A 19833-nucleotide genomic window follows, 5' to 3' on the forward strand; every position below is an offset into this window, starting at 1 on the left:
AAGGATCCTTTAAGGTTTGTTTGTTTAAAGATAATTTACTGATTTCTATGAGTCTACCAACAGAGGCTTTAATGACACAGTCTTCCTCCCAAATCATGATCTGGGTCCACTTTGTGGGACTAGTGGGTAGTGTAGGAAAAAGTCCAGCAGCATTTGTGGAACAAAGATTTGTTAAAACTGCAGTACAGAAATTATACACACCAATGGAATCATAATGTAAATGTCTTAAGAAAGATAAAAATGAGTTAACATGGATAGAATTCAGAGGCAGAAAATGCCCCCTTAGAATTCTGAAAGGGTCGCTCACTTTTCAAAAAAGAGTTTCACAAGCATATAACTTACTTGACCCTTGTTTCACTGTGAGGAATACTAACCCCAGACTTCCTTTACTAAGGACAAACCCAGGAAAAAAGCTATCATAAAACTACTTGTGATCACAGGAAAAAGAAATACAATCAGAGATAAAACATTAGCATTCTCTGCCTCACAAAAGAATAAACCACTAGATACCTTCAGTAACACTCTCATCTTACAGGAGAAACATACTGATAACACTCGAGAATATTATCCAGAAAGGTCCATATTGTTAAAAAAAAATAAATTTTGCCAACCTTTTGAGTCAAAATTATTTGATGATGAATCTGTGTAGATGGTAAAAGCTTAGAGAAGGAATTGTATCTCTAATGGTTCGGAATTCAATCAGTGAACTTCTGGAATTCTATACAACTTGTAAGACAATAAGGTTTGTATCTTGACATTTGTCACACATACCTCCATCTCCTTCTCCACTGGCGTTGGCCTCTGCCATTTCTGCGCCATCCAGTTCAGACTCACAGCCTAAATCCAATGTTCCGTCAGCTGGGCATGATGACTCCTCTTTCTATATTATTTTTTAAAAAAATGAAGACTTAATGGAGATGTACTGGCAACTCAGGGTCCTAAAGTATTACCACTGTCATTTGTGATTTGGAGTTTCAACAGATTTATTTCTTAACGTAAAATCACTCCTTAAAAACAAAAAACAAAAACTGGGAAAAGCACATTGCCACAGATGATTTTTTAGGCCTTTTAAAATCTATACAAAGTTTATTTTTGATATACATTGTTTCCTTTTTTTATTTCAATTCTTCCCTCTTCCTTATATTAGGAAATGGCTTCACAAGTCAGAATTTTACCAGTAAATTCAATACCCAAGTAGGTACAAACAGCAACTGAAATAATACAAGTCTTTTTAATTAACCTGTGTTATTTTCTGAAACACACACAGTGAAAAGGGTGTAATGCTTAGTAGCTGAGAAAGAACCCCTGCTTCTTTGCCAGGCATAACTTTTAGCATTAAAAACAGCCTTCTCAAAGGACATTAATGAACTTTAAATGTAATCCATCATGTATTAAAGCAGTGACTTATTTTTAACTTATAAGAAATAATACATTGATTTTATTTGTTCCAAGTTACACAACCATGTGTAGACCATCAGCTTTTATCCTCTGGAATTTTGCATCTTAGATAGCATTTCCCATTCTAGTTGGGAATGGGATTATACTAGAATAATTAAGACTCCATTATCTGAAGCTTTTTATTTCATTTCTCTATTCTCACACAAGTATGCATTATTTAAAATTCCCTTGATATTACTGTTTTAAAATTGAACGATTAATTTAAATCACCAACTTTTCAAGAAGAAAGGATAAATTTATTTTTATAAAACACAGAAAGGCATACAGGTGTGAAGCCTGTATATCAACTGATGGTCATTAAGTCAAATAGTTTACAGCAACTGTGATCATCTTAAGCTCTTGGCTGATGATTCATGACACTCCTCCATGTAAATTTTTAAGAATCAAGAATTTTAAGGAAGCCACAACTATTTTCCATTACCATATGTTAGAGTGAAACCACAGATATGCTTTCCTTGAAGAAAAATGTCATTGTTTATTCTTAATATGAAATCATTTTTAAGACATCTGAAAACATTTAAAAGGCACAGGGGTCATTTTTCTACCCTTCACCCAAATCTAATTTTGTTTACCTTCACATGTCTGAAAAAATGCATGATACACAGTAATAACAGACATAATATGCAGAACAATCCAACTTACTTTGAGAGCATAAAGGCCTGACTTTCCAGGGATTTTGAAGAATGTTCCATCCCCTATTCGAGTGTTAGTGTGAAGCATTGCATTCAGACAGGCTAATGGAGAAGTTCCACTAGAAAATAAAAGTGTGCAAAAATGAAGCAATCTGAGATGCAGTTTCTGTGGCAAAACTGTGCTCTCAGTCTCTCTCTCAAAAAAAAAAAAAAAAGACCTTCTCACATGCCTTTTTAAAATATCCTCCCAACCCCGAAAACATCTACATTACAATAACAGGCCAGTCCAGTTTTGCCAAAGTTAATCAGATGCATCTGTCTTATAGGCTTCAGGCAAAAAGTCTCCTGAATTGAAATTATGCTTTTATTCATAAAGCAACCAACACTCTATTTCAAAGAAACCAAAGCCCAAACGTTTATGTGCTGTTATTTTACAAATAATACCATGAAGCCTCAGTTTTTAAATATTACAGACAACTTGATGGTTGCACTTGAATGATCAAATAAACCAAGTTCAAGGACAGCCCCATCCTATAGGTTGAAAAGCAACAAAAGAATAATAAGAAACCAGGGAAGAACTGATTTGAAATTACAAGTGTTTAAGTTACTCACAGGATTGCATTTCTCACACGGCCAAATAAAAAACCTGTATCTGTGTTTATACCTGATACAGTTTCTACAATGACATCATTTTCTCAGATTTGTCAATAAAAAAATAATAATGTTTGGGAATTCTGCCCAGCTTTATGTTCTGTAGTAAAGATGTAAGTCACTGAATTATGAAAATAGATTTTTTAAAGAAATCAACTGGCATTAAACAATTAAAAATTTCAAAGCACATTTGCACAAACATTGAAATGTATTCATTATACCTAGAAAGATGTTTGTGAAATGTATATGTTATGTATTTTCTGGGGTTGACTTTAGAAACTTTTTTGGTTTTTTTTTGCAAACTAATATTTTTTGCAAACTAGAATTATAGCCAGAATTATTACTTTCGTTTACTTACCCTTCCATGTACATTTTACTTCCTAATATGCTAAAAGATCAATATTTGGTTGAACCAATATTGAGTAGAAGCCCTACTCCACCCCATTTGTGTCTTAGGGGTTCTGAATATTTAACCCAAAATATTCTCAGATAAGATTATGGACCTCTAGGATATTAAGGTTTTATGTTACTATGTTACTATGTTACAACATAATTTTATGTTACTAAATTAAGAGTTTCTAAACACAAAAATTAAGAAATCTCTTACCTACTATGAAAACTCACCAATACAATGAAAAAAGCCCAATCTGCTGAATTGGAGATATATAGATAGATGATAGATAGATAGATAGATAGATAGATAGATAGATAGATAGTTATCTCCAGTGTATGCATGTGTACACACACACAGAGACACACATATACACATATGTGTGTGCATATATATGTGTGTGTGTGTTTATATACCATACATATATATGGCATATAAACTCATCATGGTCATAAAGGTTTATGAGTATTATAATAATAACACTATTATCTTAGGAAGCAGCTTCTCTGTGCCAACATGTCTGTATGATCCCAATGGATCTGACAGGAAGCAAGTGCCCTAATATGAATGTGGTCAGAGAACAACGTAGTGATAACACTAAAGTATATATGGTAATTGCACTGTGTGCACTTATGTAATATCTTTCCCCGTGAAGCTTCTCCAAGTTTACAGATCTCGTTTCATTATTTTTCCTTGCAAAAGATTTTCCGCTCATATTTCAAGTGGGCCAGGCATACCTTATACAGTAAAATATATTCATCTCCCCCAGAAATATCTGTCTATGAACAAATTCCAGATAAATAATGCTGTACATGTTATGTTGAGCACTCCAAAATACCTATTTTTGTCATTTTCTCTTTAGATAAAAGTACAGACAATTTGAAGCTGGGAAATTATTATGCCAGATTTGTGGAGTTTTAATTTAGTGAAACTGTCAGAAACACAGACTTTCTGTAGGGACTTGGCAAGAAAATGTTAACACTACAAGTAAAACAGAATCCAATACATAAAAATGAAAGAATGTAGACTTTCAAAAATATAACAATAAAATTGCCCACCTAAAATCGAACCTCACACACATTCTTCCTGCTTTTTTCCTAAAGTCCCAACACAGATTTAGAATATAAAAGAATAATACAGATTTCAAGACAACTAAAAAATGCTGAACAAATATAATTTAGCATCACTATAATTTTCTTTCTAAGGTACAGTAAATGAACGATAACTGTAGAAGATAAATTGACTATTAAGTAGAAGTTTAATGCTATGCTTGCTGCAAATATAAGTGATAAGCACCTAGTTTCATAGAAATAATAAGCTCTGTTGAGCATGAATATATTATTAAATTATACTGTTTATTAATTCCATAAACTCAAGATTTACTATGGACATATTTAAAAATATGTATTTCACAATCACATGACAGTTATCCCAAGTCTCAATAATCACTATAATTCTCTCAAATCTTTCCCAAAACAAACATATGAAATTTGTTTTATTTCAAAACTAAACAACATTTGCATTTTAGAAGAATTAGAAAATATTTTGCAATGAAATGCAAATTTTACACCTCAAATCACTGGCTAATTAGTCACTTAGTTGTAAGCATATCACCTGCATTTCTTAACAGGAAAAAAAATAATCATATGGTCCATTTTATTTAAAAACAATAAAATACTAGCATCAATAGAGTTAAATACTTAATAAAGGGTAACTGTTTCATCCAATGCAGAATACACATAGGAAAATGAATTTTTTAAAGGTTTTTCATACCATTTACTTATTGCTATTCTCAACAACCCCATCCAGTCTAGAAAATTTGGATTGCTTTTCCTGAAGAAATGGATGTCTTAATGAACTGCTATTGAACAGTAATAAATAAAAGTCTTATTTATGTATTTTTATTATTTTCATATTCAAAAAAACCCAGAAAGCATGCCTTGGCCCATTTTAAGGAAAATATACTTATATTCATACATATTTAAATATGTTTATATATGAATATATATTACAATGACTTACTGTGCGTATGAAAGAAGGTGAGGCAAATATATGTGAAAAGTGTATTCTTACATAGCATGAACACCTTCTATGTAGCAATTCATATTTTTAATGAATTAAAAATATTTCATTCACAGTTAAGGCAAGGATAATTAATTACCTCAATTGGAATTTAGAAGTTAAAAATTCTGTAATAAAATAAGTGTATGTGTATATGTATACCTGAAATAATAAGCATCAACATTTTAACAACAACAACAAAAAACTCTGAACTTTCAAAAGTTACTTACTTTCTAAAAAGATGAGTTGGAAGAATCATGGTGTCCCAAATTTTAAAAGGAAAACCAAGAAAAAAGGAAGAAAAGAAAGTTAGTTTTCCAACTTAGACTGCAATTCTACATCTTATCATTTCAATAAACAGGAAAATATACAAGAAACACACCAATCTTGCAGATTTGGCTGCCAATGGGGAGGAAAAACCGGGGAGCTGGGGTAAAAGGCAACTCGTACTTCCTTCCCTAATGCCTCTACCATGTTTTCATTTTGTCTGCAATGCACATGTATTTCTGTATCAGGGATATAATTAGAAATAAACAAGAAAGACAATATTTGTCCCTAATTCTTTTCTTTCTACCGTTCTCTGTAATTGGGCCCTTTCCTATACACCTGCCAGGGTAGATATACAGCTTATTCTACTTGTTTGTTTTTCTCCCTAGACTGTAGGGTTGTGGAACCCTTCTGGTTTGTTTTCATTTCCCACAACCCCTGAAGCAGAACAGGGGTGGAATTTGGAGGCAGGGGAGCAGGCATAATTTAAACTGTCTAGACATCAAAGAACCCCCAGAGATGCTTTGCAGAGCCCTGGTGCTGTGTGAACTGCAGAAAAACCATTGCTTTATCACATCAAATTGCTGACAGAACACATAAAATTTTACTAATAGTGCACACTTAGTGAAGGGAATGGATGGCTTATCTATTTTAATAATTTTAAAAACCACAAAAAATACCCAGGGAATGCAATTGGAAGAAAATTTATAGACATGACAAAGAAAATATCGTAAGTGTGGTCCTTCATTCCTTTATGTATAAAATAATAATGCTATACAATATTTTTAAGTAACCCAAATTATTAACTACTTTATTTTACTAAGTATCTCTTAAAAATGTCAAATGAGGGGCGCCTGGGTGGCTCAGTCGTTTAAGCGTCTGCCTTCGGCTCAGGTCATGATCCCAGGGTCCTGGTATCGAGCCCCACATCAGGCTCCCTGCTCAGCGGGAAGCCTGCTTCTCCCTCTCCCACTGCCCCTGCTTGTGCTCTCTCTCTCGCTGTCTCTCTCTCTCTCTCTCTAATAAATAAAGTCTTTTTAAAAAAATGTCAAATGAAAGCTTTTCCCCAAAACATTTTTAATCTCATTTTTCAAATATGGGAACATCAAAAAATTAATCCTGAACAATGTAAGTCTAAAAACTCAACAAATGCAAGAAGCAACTGTTAAGCAGCATTTATTGTGTTATTAAGTTATGGTGCTAATTGCTATTAATATAAATTAACAGAAACAATCATATGTTCACTCTCCTTTCAAAAAAATTCATAATAGCTCCTTTCAAGTATTTCCAGTGTTGATGGCTTAGAGAAAATATCTTAACTATAAAGGATATATTTTTAAGAGGAAACTATGTGAGTCTCTGGTGTGCAGGTAATATTTTAGTTCTTGATGGCAGATCTTTGTGTTTGCTATGTGAAAATCTAATGTGTTTACTTAGGATTTGTGCATCTAACTCTTGTATATGTTTTACTTAACTAAAATGTTTTTAGAAAATGTTAAAAAAAAGAGCAATGCATTCTTGGGTTTGTCTATTTATTTACATCTTTAATGGGCAGGTCATTACTAGTGGTAGTGGAGAAGAATAAACTATTTCTACCAGTGAGTGTGAGTCCTTAACACATATAGGCACAGTGTACATCCATTGATCAGTCAGTAACCTAGATGATTAAAAAACATTGTAGAAAGGCAAGGCCAAACTAACTTCTTACTCTGAGAAAAATTACCACTAGTCTGGAACTCCTGAGAATGACTGAAAATAAAAACTTAAAAGCTTAATACGTTACCTAAATAATCCCAGCACATAAAATGTTAACCAAAAAAAGACCTAGAGCAACACTGAATTTTGATTTTAAAGACAAAAACAGTGTCCCAAACTTTGTAGTGCCTTAAGAAGATCACTAATGAACATTTTTCATGAGCACAGACATGAGAAATAACAAGTATTAGAGTTTTAAAAATATAAAAATAAATAGGAAGAACCAATTAACTCGAGATGGGTCATAAGAAGAAGATACTTTGCATATTTCCACGTGAAGAATATCAACATGATTTTCAATATTCAACATGTCTCTAAGGTAAAATTAGAAATGTAGCCCCAGTACTCTTATGAAGTGGATATACTGAGGCATGAAATAATTACCAAGTGACATATGCTATGCAAGTTAATTCTTAAATTTAGAGGAACAATTTCAGACTCCAAACCTAAACACATGGCTCTGATCGGCTTGAACAATATAAAAAGATATTCTTCTTAGAATATAAACAGAGATTTTGAACTTAGACCTTTCATTCACTTTGGAGACATTACCAAGCTGCCACCAGATAGACTGCTGTGGTTCATATAACCATACTCATTAAATTGACCTTTTGTTTTAGGAGACAAGGTTCTCAAAACATTAAAACAAGGACAAGAGCTTGCTTATTATTATTTTAAAACAGTATCTATAAGGAAATTAAGAAATGGGCCTATAAAGTATAAACTAAAGCCTATATTCTGAATTATAATTTTTAAAAGACCTCCAACTAAAATCTGAAGTGAGGTGTCTATAAATCTTTTAAATCTTTTATAGACACTGAGTAAACAACACCACGCACATATAGCTGGATATTGGCGATTCTCTACATGCCCTGTTACCACTGCTATTCCAAGAAAGGCAATGGAGCACAACGAATAAGGCTGTGGCTTCTGGAGCCCATCAGCTTGAGTTCAACAGAGGCTAGACCATTTACTAGCTGTGTGAGTTGAGACTTGACCTCTCTGGGTCTCAGGTTCCTCGACTACAGAATGTGAATAATAAAAGTCACTATTTTATGAGGAATTATTCTGAAGAACTAAGGAGTTAAAACACGTAAAACATTTAGAAATGCATCTGGCATACCGTGTTCAAAAAATTGTGAGCTCTCATTATTATGAATAGTCCTCCTCCTCAAAGCAACGAAAATCTAGAGGTACAATGGATGGCAAATGGAAAGAACTTAAATATTTCATAACTTGTCTAAAGAATCGGTTCAGGTAAGATTTTGTCTAATTTCACTTTCACTTCATGAGGAAAACTAAGAGAAGACACGAGCGAGCTTACACTCCAACCCCACAGCCTTTCACATGTGAATAATATTGAAAATAACTTATTCTGCAAAGGTAGAAGGAAAAGAATGATAATAATAAATATCTGTCATTATGGTTACTATTTACTGAGCATTTATAATGCGATTGGGCTTTCATCCCTATTATCTATATTCCTTAGAGCCACCATGAAATGTAAGCATGATGGCCAGTTTTGCAGATGTAACTGAGGCCGAGAGATTAAGAATCTTACTGCAGTCAAAGAACAACTAAGTGATATAGCTGAAATCCAAATTCTATTCTGATTCCAAAGCCCATGCTTTTCTCAATCCCCCACATTCTTCTCCCCACAGTTGCCTCCTCCACTTAATTAACCTTGGATACTAAAAAAGAATATTTAGCACTTGAAGGAAACACACAAAGGAAAGCTAGATGCTGGCAAACGGTGAATACGGTTGGCTCTTTGTTCAATGCCACCTATAGCAATGATGCCCCTCTGGGTAGATTTCCTTATTCTAAGAACCAGGCTGCAGAAGATGACGTTGTTGTTCATCTTCTTCAGGTAATGCTACCTATTCAAACTAGAAAAGAAAGAACTTTGAGAAAATATGGTAGAGAATTCAGGTCCACAATTGAGATGCCTCTTTGTAGAATTGGACCATTAAAAAATAGCACAATCCATTAATTGAATAAACATCTATTGAGCACATTATATATGTCAAGTTAATCTTGAAATAAATTTGCATTCTGACAGTGCTTTGCACATAATAGAAATGCAGGCTGAGCTCAAGTGAATTCTCTGAATACATACAAAATGACAAGGGATCTAGGAAAAAGGAGCCTGAGGCATGTGGCACAACAGGAGGAAAATCATTTCAAATTTAAATGTTATCCTTAGTTTATTCCAAGGAAATGACTGAGATGGAATCAAATGCCAATTTCTTATGTCACCAGCCCCAATGCAGAGGCAACCAACCCATGGCCACTGGTGACTCTTCAGGACTTTACACTATTTTCCCATCACTGCAATCTCAAAGAGACTATTTTCAATTAAGCCAAAAAATGTATCTTCCAAAATAAAATGGTGGATTTAATATATTAAGAAACAGACATTAATTATATTTGGTATGATAAGTTAGTTTCATATAAAAATGTGAATTTCTATATTCTACTTGTACTTCTCCTCTCCCAACTTGTTAGCAATAGCTAATACTACAGCATTTCCAAATGTGTTCTATGAGATATTAGTCCCAAGTGATGCTACAAAAGAACCGTCAAATGAGTTTCAGAAAAGCAGCATGCTGTATTCTTTGCAAAATCACTAACTACATTAACCATATATACTAAAGTCTCTGAAAAAATCCTACTTAAGAAACCTCCTAACTCACTGTTTCCTAAGCATAAGCATTAAAAAAAAATCCTCCCTACCGCAATATTTAGCAGCACCCCCTATTATAGTATGCCAAGAAATATACTTGAAGAAATGCTATACTATATTTATGACTAGGATCATTAGGAAAAAGTACCTAGCCGTTAGACTCCCAGGAATGTTTAATTTTATTAGCCAAATGCTTAAAATATTATTTTAAAGGTACACAAAACATCTGTTCTTCTGTGGAAAAAAGTAATGCACTGTGGTGAGTAATTTTCCCTGTGTAAATTTATAAAATTGAAAAATATATCCAGGAACTTTGAACAGCATTGACAAATTTACATATGGTATCCACGCATAATTGAAAATACTATGTATTTGCAATATTACCCAACATAAAGGTCATCTTACTCATCCTCCCAGTGGAGATCTTCCTCCTGTTTCTCTCTTTCTCTCACTCAGTGATGGGTACTACCCATCTCCTCATCACCTAGGACTGAAGCATTTCTCAGACTCTTCAAATCATTGCGCCTCAACAAAGTTCATTTTCCAATTTACCTTTTTGCTTCCTCACCTTCTAATTAAAACATTATTTGCAGCACAGGAGGATAGTTCTATAGCCCCCAGCCCTGCCTTCAGTATCTCCTTGCTCCAATGCAGCTGACCCAATGGAGCCAAAGCAATGTTCTCATTCAAAAAACAAACAAAAACACTGCTTAGATGCCTCAGGTCATGCCACACATTGGATTTTATTTATTTATTTTTTAAAATCAGTGGTTTCAGAAGCACAGACTTTTAGGCTGAAATTACAGTCTCCTATAGTGTAGTTGGCTCATCTTCTCCAAAGCTCAGATTACTCTTCACTCTCAGGCCACTCTCCTAGAATCTGATCCAACTCTGTAAATCGTGTGTCTCCATGGTTTCCCATCTCTCTGTTTTGGTTCATATGAAACCCTCTGTCTGGAAACGCATCCCACTCCTTGCTCCATTTACCACTCAAAATAAAACTTTTAACTATGGCCTGTGCAGTGACACCTTTCGTGAGCCCAAGGCATTCCTGTATTACAATCTCAACACTTTGCATATCCCTTATGGTTTCATCAAAATTTTTATACCTCTAACTTTCCTGCCCCCCCCCCCACTTACAAGTTTGGGAACTCCTTAGGGGATAGTCACATATTTATTTATTTTTGTGTTATGTGACAAGCAATCCCAATGCACTCAAAACATGTTTGTTGAGATGAACTTGATCACTCCCATGAAAGTTGGCATTTGTGGACATAAAGCACCTGCAATGACTACTATCCATATTCTATTTAAATTGATGACTACAAGCATGTGTGTCAAACACCCTACACACCACTCAGGCATTCCTCTCTCTTAGGGACTTTCCCCTCTTCAGTAATGTGATTCCAGGTTAGTTCTCAGTGAGATGGTCCTGATTTCCCCACCAGGAAGACCAGCCAGATTAAACAAAATGGCCAAAGGGTGGGAGTTTGGGGAACTGATACAGACATAAAGAAAAAGAGCATACACTATTTTCGGTAGAAACATAAGCTGTGAAGGTACAAAAACAATTAGCTGGTGCCTACCTCTGCCTCCACGAGGAGAGCCTGCCAAGACTAAGGCTAACCAGAGGAAAGCTGAGCAAAACATCGAAAGAAAAGGGGGGGCAAAAGGTGATATCACTTGAACTCCTGCATTATCTAGTCATGCTGAAGATCAACCCGTCAGATATCCAAGTTAAATAAGCCAAGGTACCCCCTTTTTTTTTTTTGACACTTGTCAAATAGGCTAAATGATTTATACAAGCAGACCTCCTTTTTCTAAGCCTCAATCTTCTCACCTGTAAAATGATGAGTTTAAAATAGGTGTGCTTTAGAGCTCTGCTAATCCCTTTCTGGCTAAGGTTTTAAGGACAATTAATAATGGTTTGACTATTGGCTTCCTGTTCATTCCAGCCATGCTGCCTGTCTTCCTACTCCCTTCACTTTCAATGCCTTCTGTTCTCCTCTCTTCCTATTCATTTGTGAAGGCCCCCCTCACCTTCACCTCCTAAAAACTTCCAATTACCTCTCCAGTCCATGATCATCTCTGTACTTCCAAAGGCTTTATAGCCAGTCCCAGGAGTGTACCATTTAATTCTGTGCATCTAACACCACATTGCTTGATGGCATCTAGCAACTCAGGACTCCAACTTCCTTAGGGTTCTTTGTGGTCCCCTCAGAGGCCTGCCAGGCTTGGCCACTCATGAAACATTCATGGGCTCTTGATAAAGTAACATTTCACAATTTACAGAGTAGAACGAAATTTGAAGCTTGGCAATACCAAGTACTGGTTGAGAATGTCCAGAAAGAGAAACTATGAAACTGTCAATAAACTAAATAGTCAGCAATAGATTATAGCTCTAGACACAGATATACTTTCACCTATATATTCAGAGTAAAACAATACAATTCTGAGCTACAATGATATATGGCAGATCTATGACACAGATTGCCTGAGAAAAGAAGGAAATCAAAGAAGCTCCAGCCTTTCCTGCTAGACTTAATTTTAAAAAAATCCAAAGCAACTATGACAACATATATGCCTGTATTCAAGTCTACGGTTTGGTATTTAAAATTATTTTCAACAGAAATGACAGCAGTTAGTGCATACTGGTAGGTACATGCTTTTTTGCTTAATAACACAACCAGGAGATTTTTCCCACAGAATATTTTTTGCTCTTAATATTGTACAGATTATTGGATATTCTTAATATTCCTATAGTACTTTTAATATCCTATATAGTAGATATGTCATAATCTTTAAAGTATTTCCTTATTAACATTTAGTTTGTATCTAATTTTACCCATTAAAATAGTGCTGCAATAAGTAATCTGGTATACTTCTATACAGTATATACTATATACTTCCCTCTATATAGGAGCTATAGATTGTTTGTGTCCCCAACCCCCAAAATTCCTATGTTGAAACCTAGTCTCCAATGTAATGGTATGTGGAGGTGGGGGCTCTAGGAAGTGATTAGGTCCTGAAGATGCAGACTTCATGAATGGGATTTGTGGCCTTACAAAAGAGACCCCAGAGAATTCTCTGTCCCCTTCCCACATAAGGACTCAATGCGTAGTGGGACATCTATGACCCAGAAAGCGAGGCCTCACCTGACTGCAAATCTGCAGGAACCTTGATCTTAGCCTTTGCAGCCTCCAGAACAGTGAGAATCAAATTTCTATTATTTATAAGCCACCCAGTCTATGGTATTCTGTCAAAGCAGCTCAGACTAAGAAAACATGTATTTCTCTAGAATAGATTCCTGAAATAATTTTTAGATTAAAAGGGTGATTTTAAAATTTTGATCATTTCTTCCAAATTACCTTCCCTTGAGAGTAACTCTTTTCCCCACCCTAGTCAATGGTGGAGAGCATTAATCTTTAAATTTTTGTTAATCTATCTAAAACAGAAGTGAAGAGGTCATTCCAGGTAAAGGGAACAGCATGAACAAGGCACAGAGGGACAGAACTGAATGTGGTGCACAGAAACATGATTAATTATTTGGCATTTTCAGAGAGTGAGGGGGAGGGAAAGTAGGGTTGGAATCAGTTTCCAGAGGGAAGATATGCACCATGCCATGCACTTGTCTAAATCCCGTGGCCAGGAGCTTAGTCTTCATGCAAGAGATGATAAAGAGCCCCAGAAAATTTTAAGGATGAAGATGCCTTTGTCCCTTTGTTAGCATGAGGATAGATCTGGAATGAGACATGCCTAAAAGACAGATGGATCAGGAGCCTGCAGTACCAGACTGCAGGGAAGATAACAAGAACCTCAAAAGAGCAAGGATGGTAGGCCAGAGACATGGACAAAGAGTCAAGAAATGCAGGAGAAGAATTACGGTGTGAGGGGGGATCAGTAAGACATAAAAACTAACTAGATGTGTGAGATAAGGGAGAAGAAGGAATTTAGGATTGCTCTAATGGCTGGGGGCAAATGGTGGTATAATTAGTTAAGACAGTTAATATAGAAGAGATCAATTTGGAAAAAAATATGATGAATTTAGTTCTGGGCTTACTAATTTAAAGGTATGCATTCAAAATTCAGATACATACATGCATCACAGAGTTATTGCTGGGGTTAGAGATAAACACTGGGGAACCATCAGCATTTAGAATGGTATTTAGAAAAGTGAAAACGGATAGGCACAGATGTAGAGTAATAAAAGAAGAGAAAAATGACTGACTTGAGCTTATTATATTCCAACAGTCAGAAAACTACATGAGAAAATATTTCCGAGATGACAAAAAAGGAAAAAAGAATCCTGCGAAGGATTTCATTATAATAATGAGGTGTAACTCTAACCTCAGGATATGATTATTTTAGAAGTCAGAATAAATCTCTGTATTCATAGGTAGAAATAACCTATAAATAGGAAATTACCTAGATGATCTTGCCAGCAGGAAACTTTCTTTTAAATATAGTTTTCTTTTAAAAGGTAATACAAGAACCTTACTAAATATCTGTCAATGGATGAAAAGATGGGAAAAATCACTCAAAATTTGAACTCCTTAAAACAACTCTGAGCATTTTATAAATTTCCTTCTAGCCTATTTTTTTGGTATGTTTCTAAAGTTATAAGTTACCTAAATGCTGAATTACAATATTTCATTTTATACTATACCCTCTCCATTCTATAAAGCCATCATAAATATATCAAATGGTTAAAAATATTCTATCAATTTGTTTCAAGTCCATGGTTCTCAATCTGTCTATACATTAGAATTTTTAGGAGAATTTTTAAAATGTAAATCTTTAGGCAACTGAAACTTACTAAGTAAAAAATCTCTGGGTGGGGCCCAGACACCATGCGTTTTCTTGCATCCTTCCAATGATTCTTATCTACAGCCAAGTCTGAAAAGCATTGATACCCCTGGTAAGCATTTAAATTATGTCCTTTATAATCAAAATAGCATTAATACAAATATCCTAGCACATGTATTTCTTCTTATATTCAGGAATATTTTAAGATAGGCTTGCAAAAGTGGCATAATTAATTCAGGATATATGTTATGTAATGATCTTTTACAAATAATGCCAACTGGCTTTTCAAATGAGTTATTTTGGTTTTCATTCTCACGGGTAATATATAATAGGAAGCATCATTTGGAGTCAGGGTGAAGTGTGTGGACTGATTAATTTATTAGGTAAACTAAGAAACAATCTCCAATGGTTACTTTACCTTGCATTTCTATGATTATTAGTAAGATCAAATGCTACTTGCTTATTCCTTAGTTTTATATATTGGAGCTCCTCTGTTCATGTCCTTTGACCATGATGCTCTAAGGTCATTGTTTATTTTCTTAACTGTTTTAATAATCTCTTTATATAATACCTCTAGCATATTAACTAAAAATATTTTCTCCACTGTCACAATATATTTTGATATGCAGGCACAAAAATTTCTGTAGTCAATTATATCAATTACTCCCTTTGCACTTTGTTTTATAGCTTTTCACTGTGAAAAGTCACTTCCCGATCAAAGGTGGATTCAAATGTTGGATCTGAATTTTTCTAATTTTCTTCCCAATGGTATGACTTTCCACACATAAGTTTTCAATCACATACATATCTTCTTCAATATAAAACACAATTAACACATTACATGTTCAATAAACATTTATTGTTATTAATGGCTTTCTATGGTTCAGAAAGAATAAGAGAAGTTTCCTTGACATTTCTGATTCATGCTCCTACTCCTTCTCTGCCGAAGAATCTGGTGCTACTCATTGGAAATTCCTTGATCAGCAGAATGTCAAAAGAATTCAGCTCAGAGTTTTACTGGCTATGTGGAAATTTTTACCTTTATATGTTTGATAAAGGAAATGTCTAAAATTAACTATGCCAACCACTACTGTTAAGAGTTGCATTCATGCCACTGTTAAATGTCAATTAGTTGTGTTTTCTCCTCTTTCCTCCCCCTCTTCCTCTGTCTACTTATGTTCTTAAGGCAATTTGTTCAGTGGTAGTTATCTGCTTTAATTAGATGTATTACTATTGAAAGATATTTAGTAAACATAGCTTTCTGCTATAAAACAGAAGTTTTCTGAAATTCAAACGTCACAGTTACTTGGGAGGGCATGAAATACAACCACAAAACTCAGATTGAATTATAAAGTAAAAACAAACTTTACAAAGGGCCTAACTTCTAGGCAAGGTCTCTCATGGAAACAATATGCTCTGAGAAAGGAAGCGTAAATGCAGAGCCTAGTGAATTTAAAGCATCCTTCCCTTCCCCAAACTTAGTATTTGACACTTAAAAATACATCTAAGAATCTGGCAGTAGGCCTATAAGAAATTTAATACACCTAGTTCTTGCTTTAATTTCACCCTCAGGAAAATATAATTCCTGAGAGGCATAGGCTGGGAGCAGGGATTGCAGAAATGCTTATGTCTCCTATAAGCCATATTAATACTCTTCCATACAGAAAAAAAACCCAGTAAGATAAAGATAAGAATGCCTGAGATCAGTGCAAATGTAAAAAGAGAATAAACAATACTGTTTCAGGCTAATGGCTTTGGAAAACTATGAAATTATACACACATACATATGAATAAATTCCAAAAGTAATGCTACTAATACGTTATATATGTGTTACCTCTGTTTTATAGAAATAAACATCTTCCTTAGGAAAAAAATGCGCATTTTGATGACCCATGGGGAGAAATGTATCTTTAGACAAAAGATTTCCTGTACATTATTTTACAGCAATATCAGTGTTCCAGCCAGGCGCACAGAGACCCGCCAGACAACAACTCCGGTAACGAAAAGGGAGAAAAATATGTAAATGTAATTGGAGGGGAAAGGAAGCGAACTGGTGAGCCATGATAATAATTCAGGAATAATTATTTTTAACCTGGACCCCTATTTAATCAGCTAACTAAAGGGTAACTGATTAAGCAGCTGCCAGAACTATAGACAACTATCTCTATGTTGATGTAACAATAAGGGAAGTATTTTTGTGCCTTCCTTCATTTTTCAGTGTTTCAAAAAACAAAACTTGACATATCATGGCTTCTGGCCATTTGGCAAACATCTGAAGTAAGCATGACTCCAACCCACTCATTTAACCTGAATTAATATTCTTGAGGATTTATATAGCCACTTAAAGTTTTCAGGAAATAGTTCCTCGATGCACCTGCCACCTAATTCCATGAGATCAATATTTCACTTAAGCTAAGTCAGGAAATCTTAAGGTGCTGAATTCAATTATGACTGTTACTTCATGAGCCACTGGTAGACAAAACATATCATTGAAATTGAAAATCATTACAGTTAAAGAGCTTTACCTCCTTTGGGGGGTTGTTTTATAAGGTACCATTAACATAATTAATAACAGTGTATCACATTAGGATAACAAGAACAACTTTACTATATGGCACAGTACTTTTCTATTGCCAAATGTCAGTTTATAAGCACAGAAACAACGTTCTCTCTGGCTATGCCTGAAATAAATCTATTGTGTGATGGTGGGAGCAAGCTGCCCATCAATATGAAAAGAAAAACTGATAATACTGATTCAAACTTCATTTAAAGATGAGAACAAGTATTTGTTGAAATCCAGATATAGCACTAGTAAGAAGAAAACAAAAATTCACACCTTCAGTCATAAGCACCATGTTATACATGACAGGCAATGGTAAGCTGAAGTTCCCACATGGCAAAGTTTTGTAGACACATTAAAAAGATAAACAAAAAAAGCTTTTATAAACAGCAAGCACCTAGAATCGGTCTTCAAATGCTATCTCTCTTCAGATAATTGCTAACTCCCTGATTGACCTCCATGCACTGATCCTTATAGTTTTTGAGGATCCAATGTGGGATATCGCTACTTCATTTTCAAAACAGAGAATGGACAAATGTTCAAAAAGATAAAATCCAAAATTCTAAACCTGTTTATCCTGTAAGTGGCAAATCTCTGATGATCCTAAAATTGTTCATTTGATCACCTGGCTTGTTAAACTGAGTTTTAAGAAAACTCTAGAAATTTTCAAAACAATCGCAATGCTAGTACATTCCTGTCTTTCATTTCCTCCTTGGTTTGCTCATGCCTTCTGATAGTCATTCTTTTTCTTCTTTTTTTCCCCCCTTCCCTTTGGGACCCCCACTACAAGTCTAACATTTGCCTGTGGCTTAACATTTGACTGTGATGGAAAGACTGAGCTTTGCAATCAGCAAGACCCAGACTCAAATACCAGATCTTCCACGTATAACCGTGTTAAGTTAGGCAAAAATACCTAACTTCTCTCAGCATCAATTTCCTCATCTGTAAAACGAAGAAACAGCACCTACTTCTCAATGTTACTGTGTGGATTAAATGAACTAAAAAATAGAAACTGCTTGGCTCAGTGCCTGACACTGATCGGTTACCACATAAATGTTAGTTTCCTGCCCTTTTGCCAAAATGACATTCAACAGACAGTTCTAATGATATTTACAGACACATACATCTGTGTTTCTTCTTTTCAGTTCTTTACCTGTATTCTACTATTAGGCCTAATAAACTTCCTCCATGTTCAACACTCAGCAAGCTTTTCATTACCCTAAAGGAAAACAACTGAAATAACATTTCATAAATAAATAATAGCCAAGAAAAGGCACCAAGTTTCTAAGGAACATGTTCAAAATTAAAGAAACTCTAGCATATTCTCTGTAAAAACTTAAAATGCCTAATCAGTTTAAAGAAAGAAAGACAGTATTTATGCTGCAAAACTCCTTAAAAGTACAAGCCAATTTGATTCTTCATAAAACAGGGTGAGAATAATGAAGTGCTCTCAGTGGAGATAAAGCAAAACATTTGCTGGGAAAAATCAGCCACCACCCTCAAGAATATTTATTAACGTAGTCAGGCTACTTCACTTAAAAGAGCCCCAAGCAAAAGGGTGAACAAGCAGACTACAGCTTCAGCAAGAAAGATCATGGAGATGCAGTCAATGTTCACAGGGAAGAAGGCTCAGGTATATAACAAAAAGGAAAATAAAACATGTCTACCTAACACTGCAATAGGATTTGCATGTGTAGATAAATTGGTAGTCAAAATATGGCCAGAGTTTACACAAACTGTAACTGAGACAGAGGAATTAGAAAGCACACCAGGGCCTCCCGAATTTTCCCTTTCCAACAAGTCACACTTCTCAGTTTCGATTCTAGTCTGCACTGTCACACTGACAAAACAGAAATAACGTATGTGAGCGACATCCATCTGGGAATCTGGGAATCACCCTCATAACCTTCTACACAGTCATTCAAATCACACTGCCTGGCCTTCAGGTGTCCAGTTGTCTTCTCAAACCCACTAAACAGGAACGGGGGGGATGAGTGACAACCACACGGTTCCACACAGGAAGACCCTCAATGTCCATTTTCACCCGTCACTAGCTGGTACCTACCCGGAAGGAATGAACGGAACCACTCCAATGCAATCCCAGCCACTCCTGCTAGTTCAAGCATTCGGTTCAGCATCACCTCATGACCAACACGAAAGCAGCTGAGGCTCTAATATAATCATCATGGAAAGTTGTCCCAAATCCTTCATTCGAGGAAGATCCTTCATACACACCAACGCTGTCTCCAAGCCATGCCGGGGTCTGAAACCAGACTGGAAAATATTATATATGTGTATATATAGTAAAACTCCCACAAACCACTCTTCTACGATGTCATATTTATTTACAGCTGCTTAATCCATCCTATATATACGTATATATATAGATTGCCTTCTCAAGGTGAAATATGAACATTCAAGGAAAGATCCTTTTCATAGCAGAAGGTAAACTGATAGCATATGAAGACCTGGTGCTGCCTGGTAAGGTAGTTGAGGTGGTCCCAAATGGAATATACTCTGTCCTGAAGGGAAGAGAGAAAACACAATATTGGTTTCCAAGGCTAA

At 35.2% G+C, this 19833-nt stretch overlaps 1 protein-coding gene across 1 annotated transcript in view; it reads right to left on the reverse strand.

Moving 5' to 3' along the window:
• Positions 1 to 19833, reverse strand: part of ASXL3 (ASXL transcriptional regulator 3) — a 153931-nt gene that overhangs the window by 117205 nt on the left and 16893 nt on the right. Inside the window, exons 2-3 of the mRNA XM_028098189.2 lie at positions 2101 to 2209; positions 772 to 880 (exon numbers count right to left, since the gene is read on the reverse strand). Of these exons, the coding sequence (XP_027953990.2) occupies positions 772 to 880; positions 2101 to 2209 (218 nt within the window). The remainder of the gene's footprint in view (positions 1 to 771; positions 881 to 2100; positions 2210 to 19833) is intronic.

This window comes from Eumetopias jubatus, unplaced genomic scaffold (assembly GCF_037043125.1).
Source record: "Eumetopias jubatus isolate StellerSeaLion01/CBP00866 unplaced genomic scaffold, mEumJub1_p1.0 scaffold_16, whole genome shotgun sequence".
NCBI lineage: Eukaryota > Metazoa > Chordata > Mammalia > Carnivora > Otariidae > Eumetopias > Eumetopias jubatus.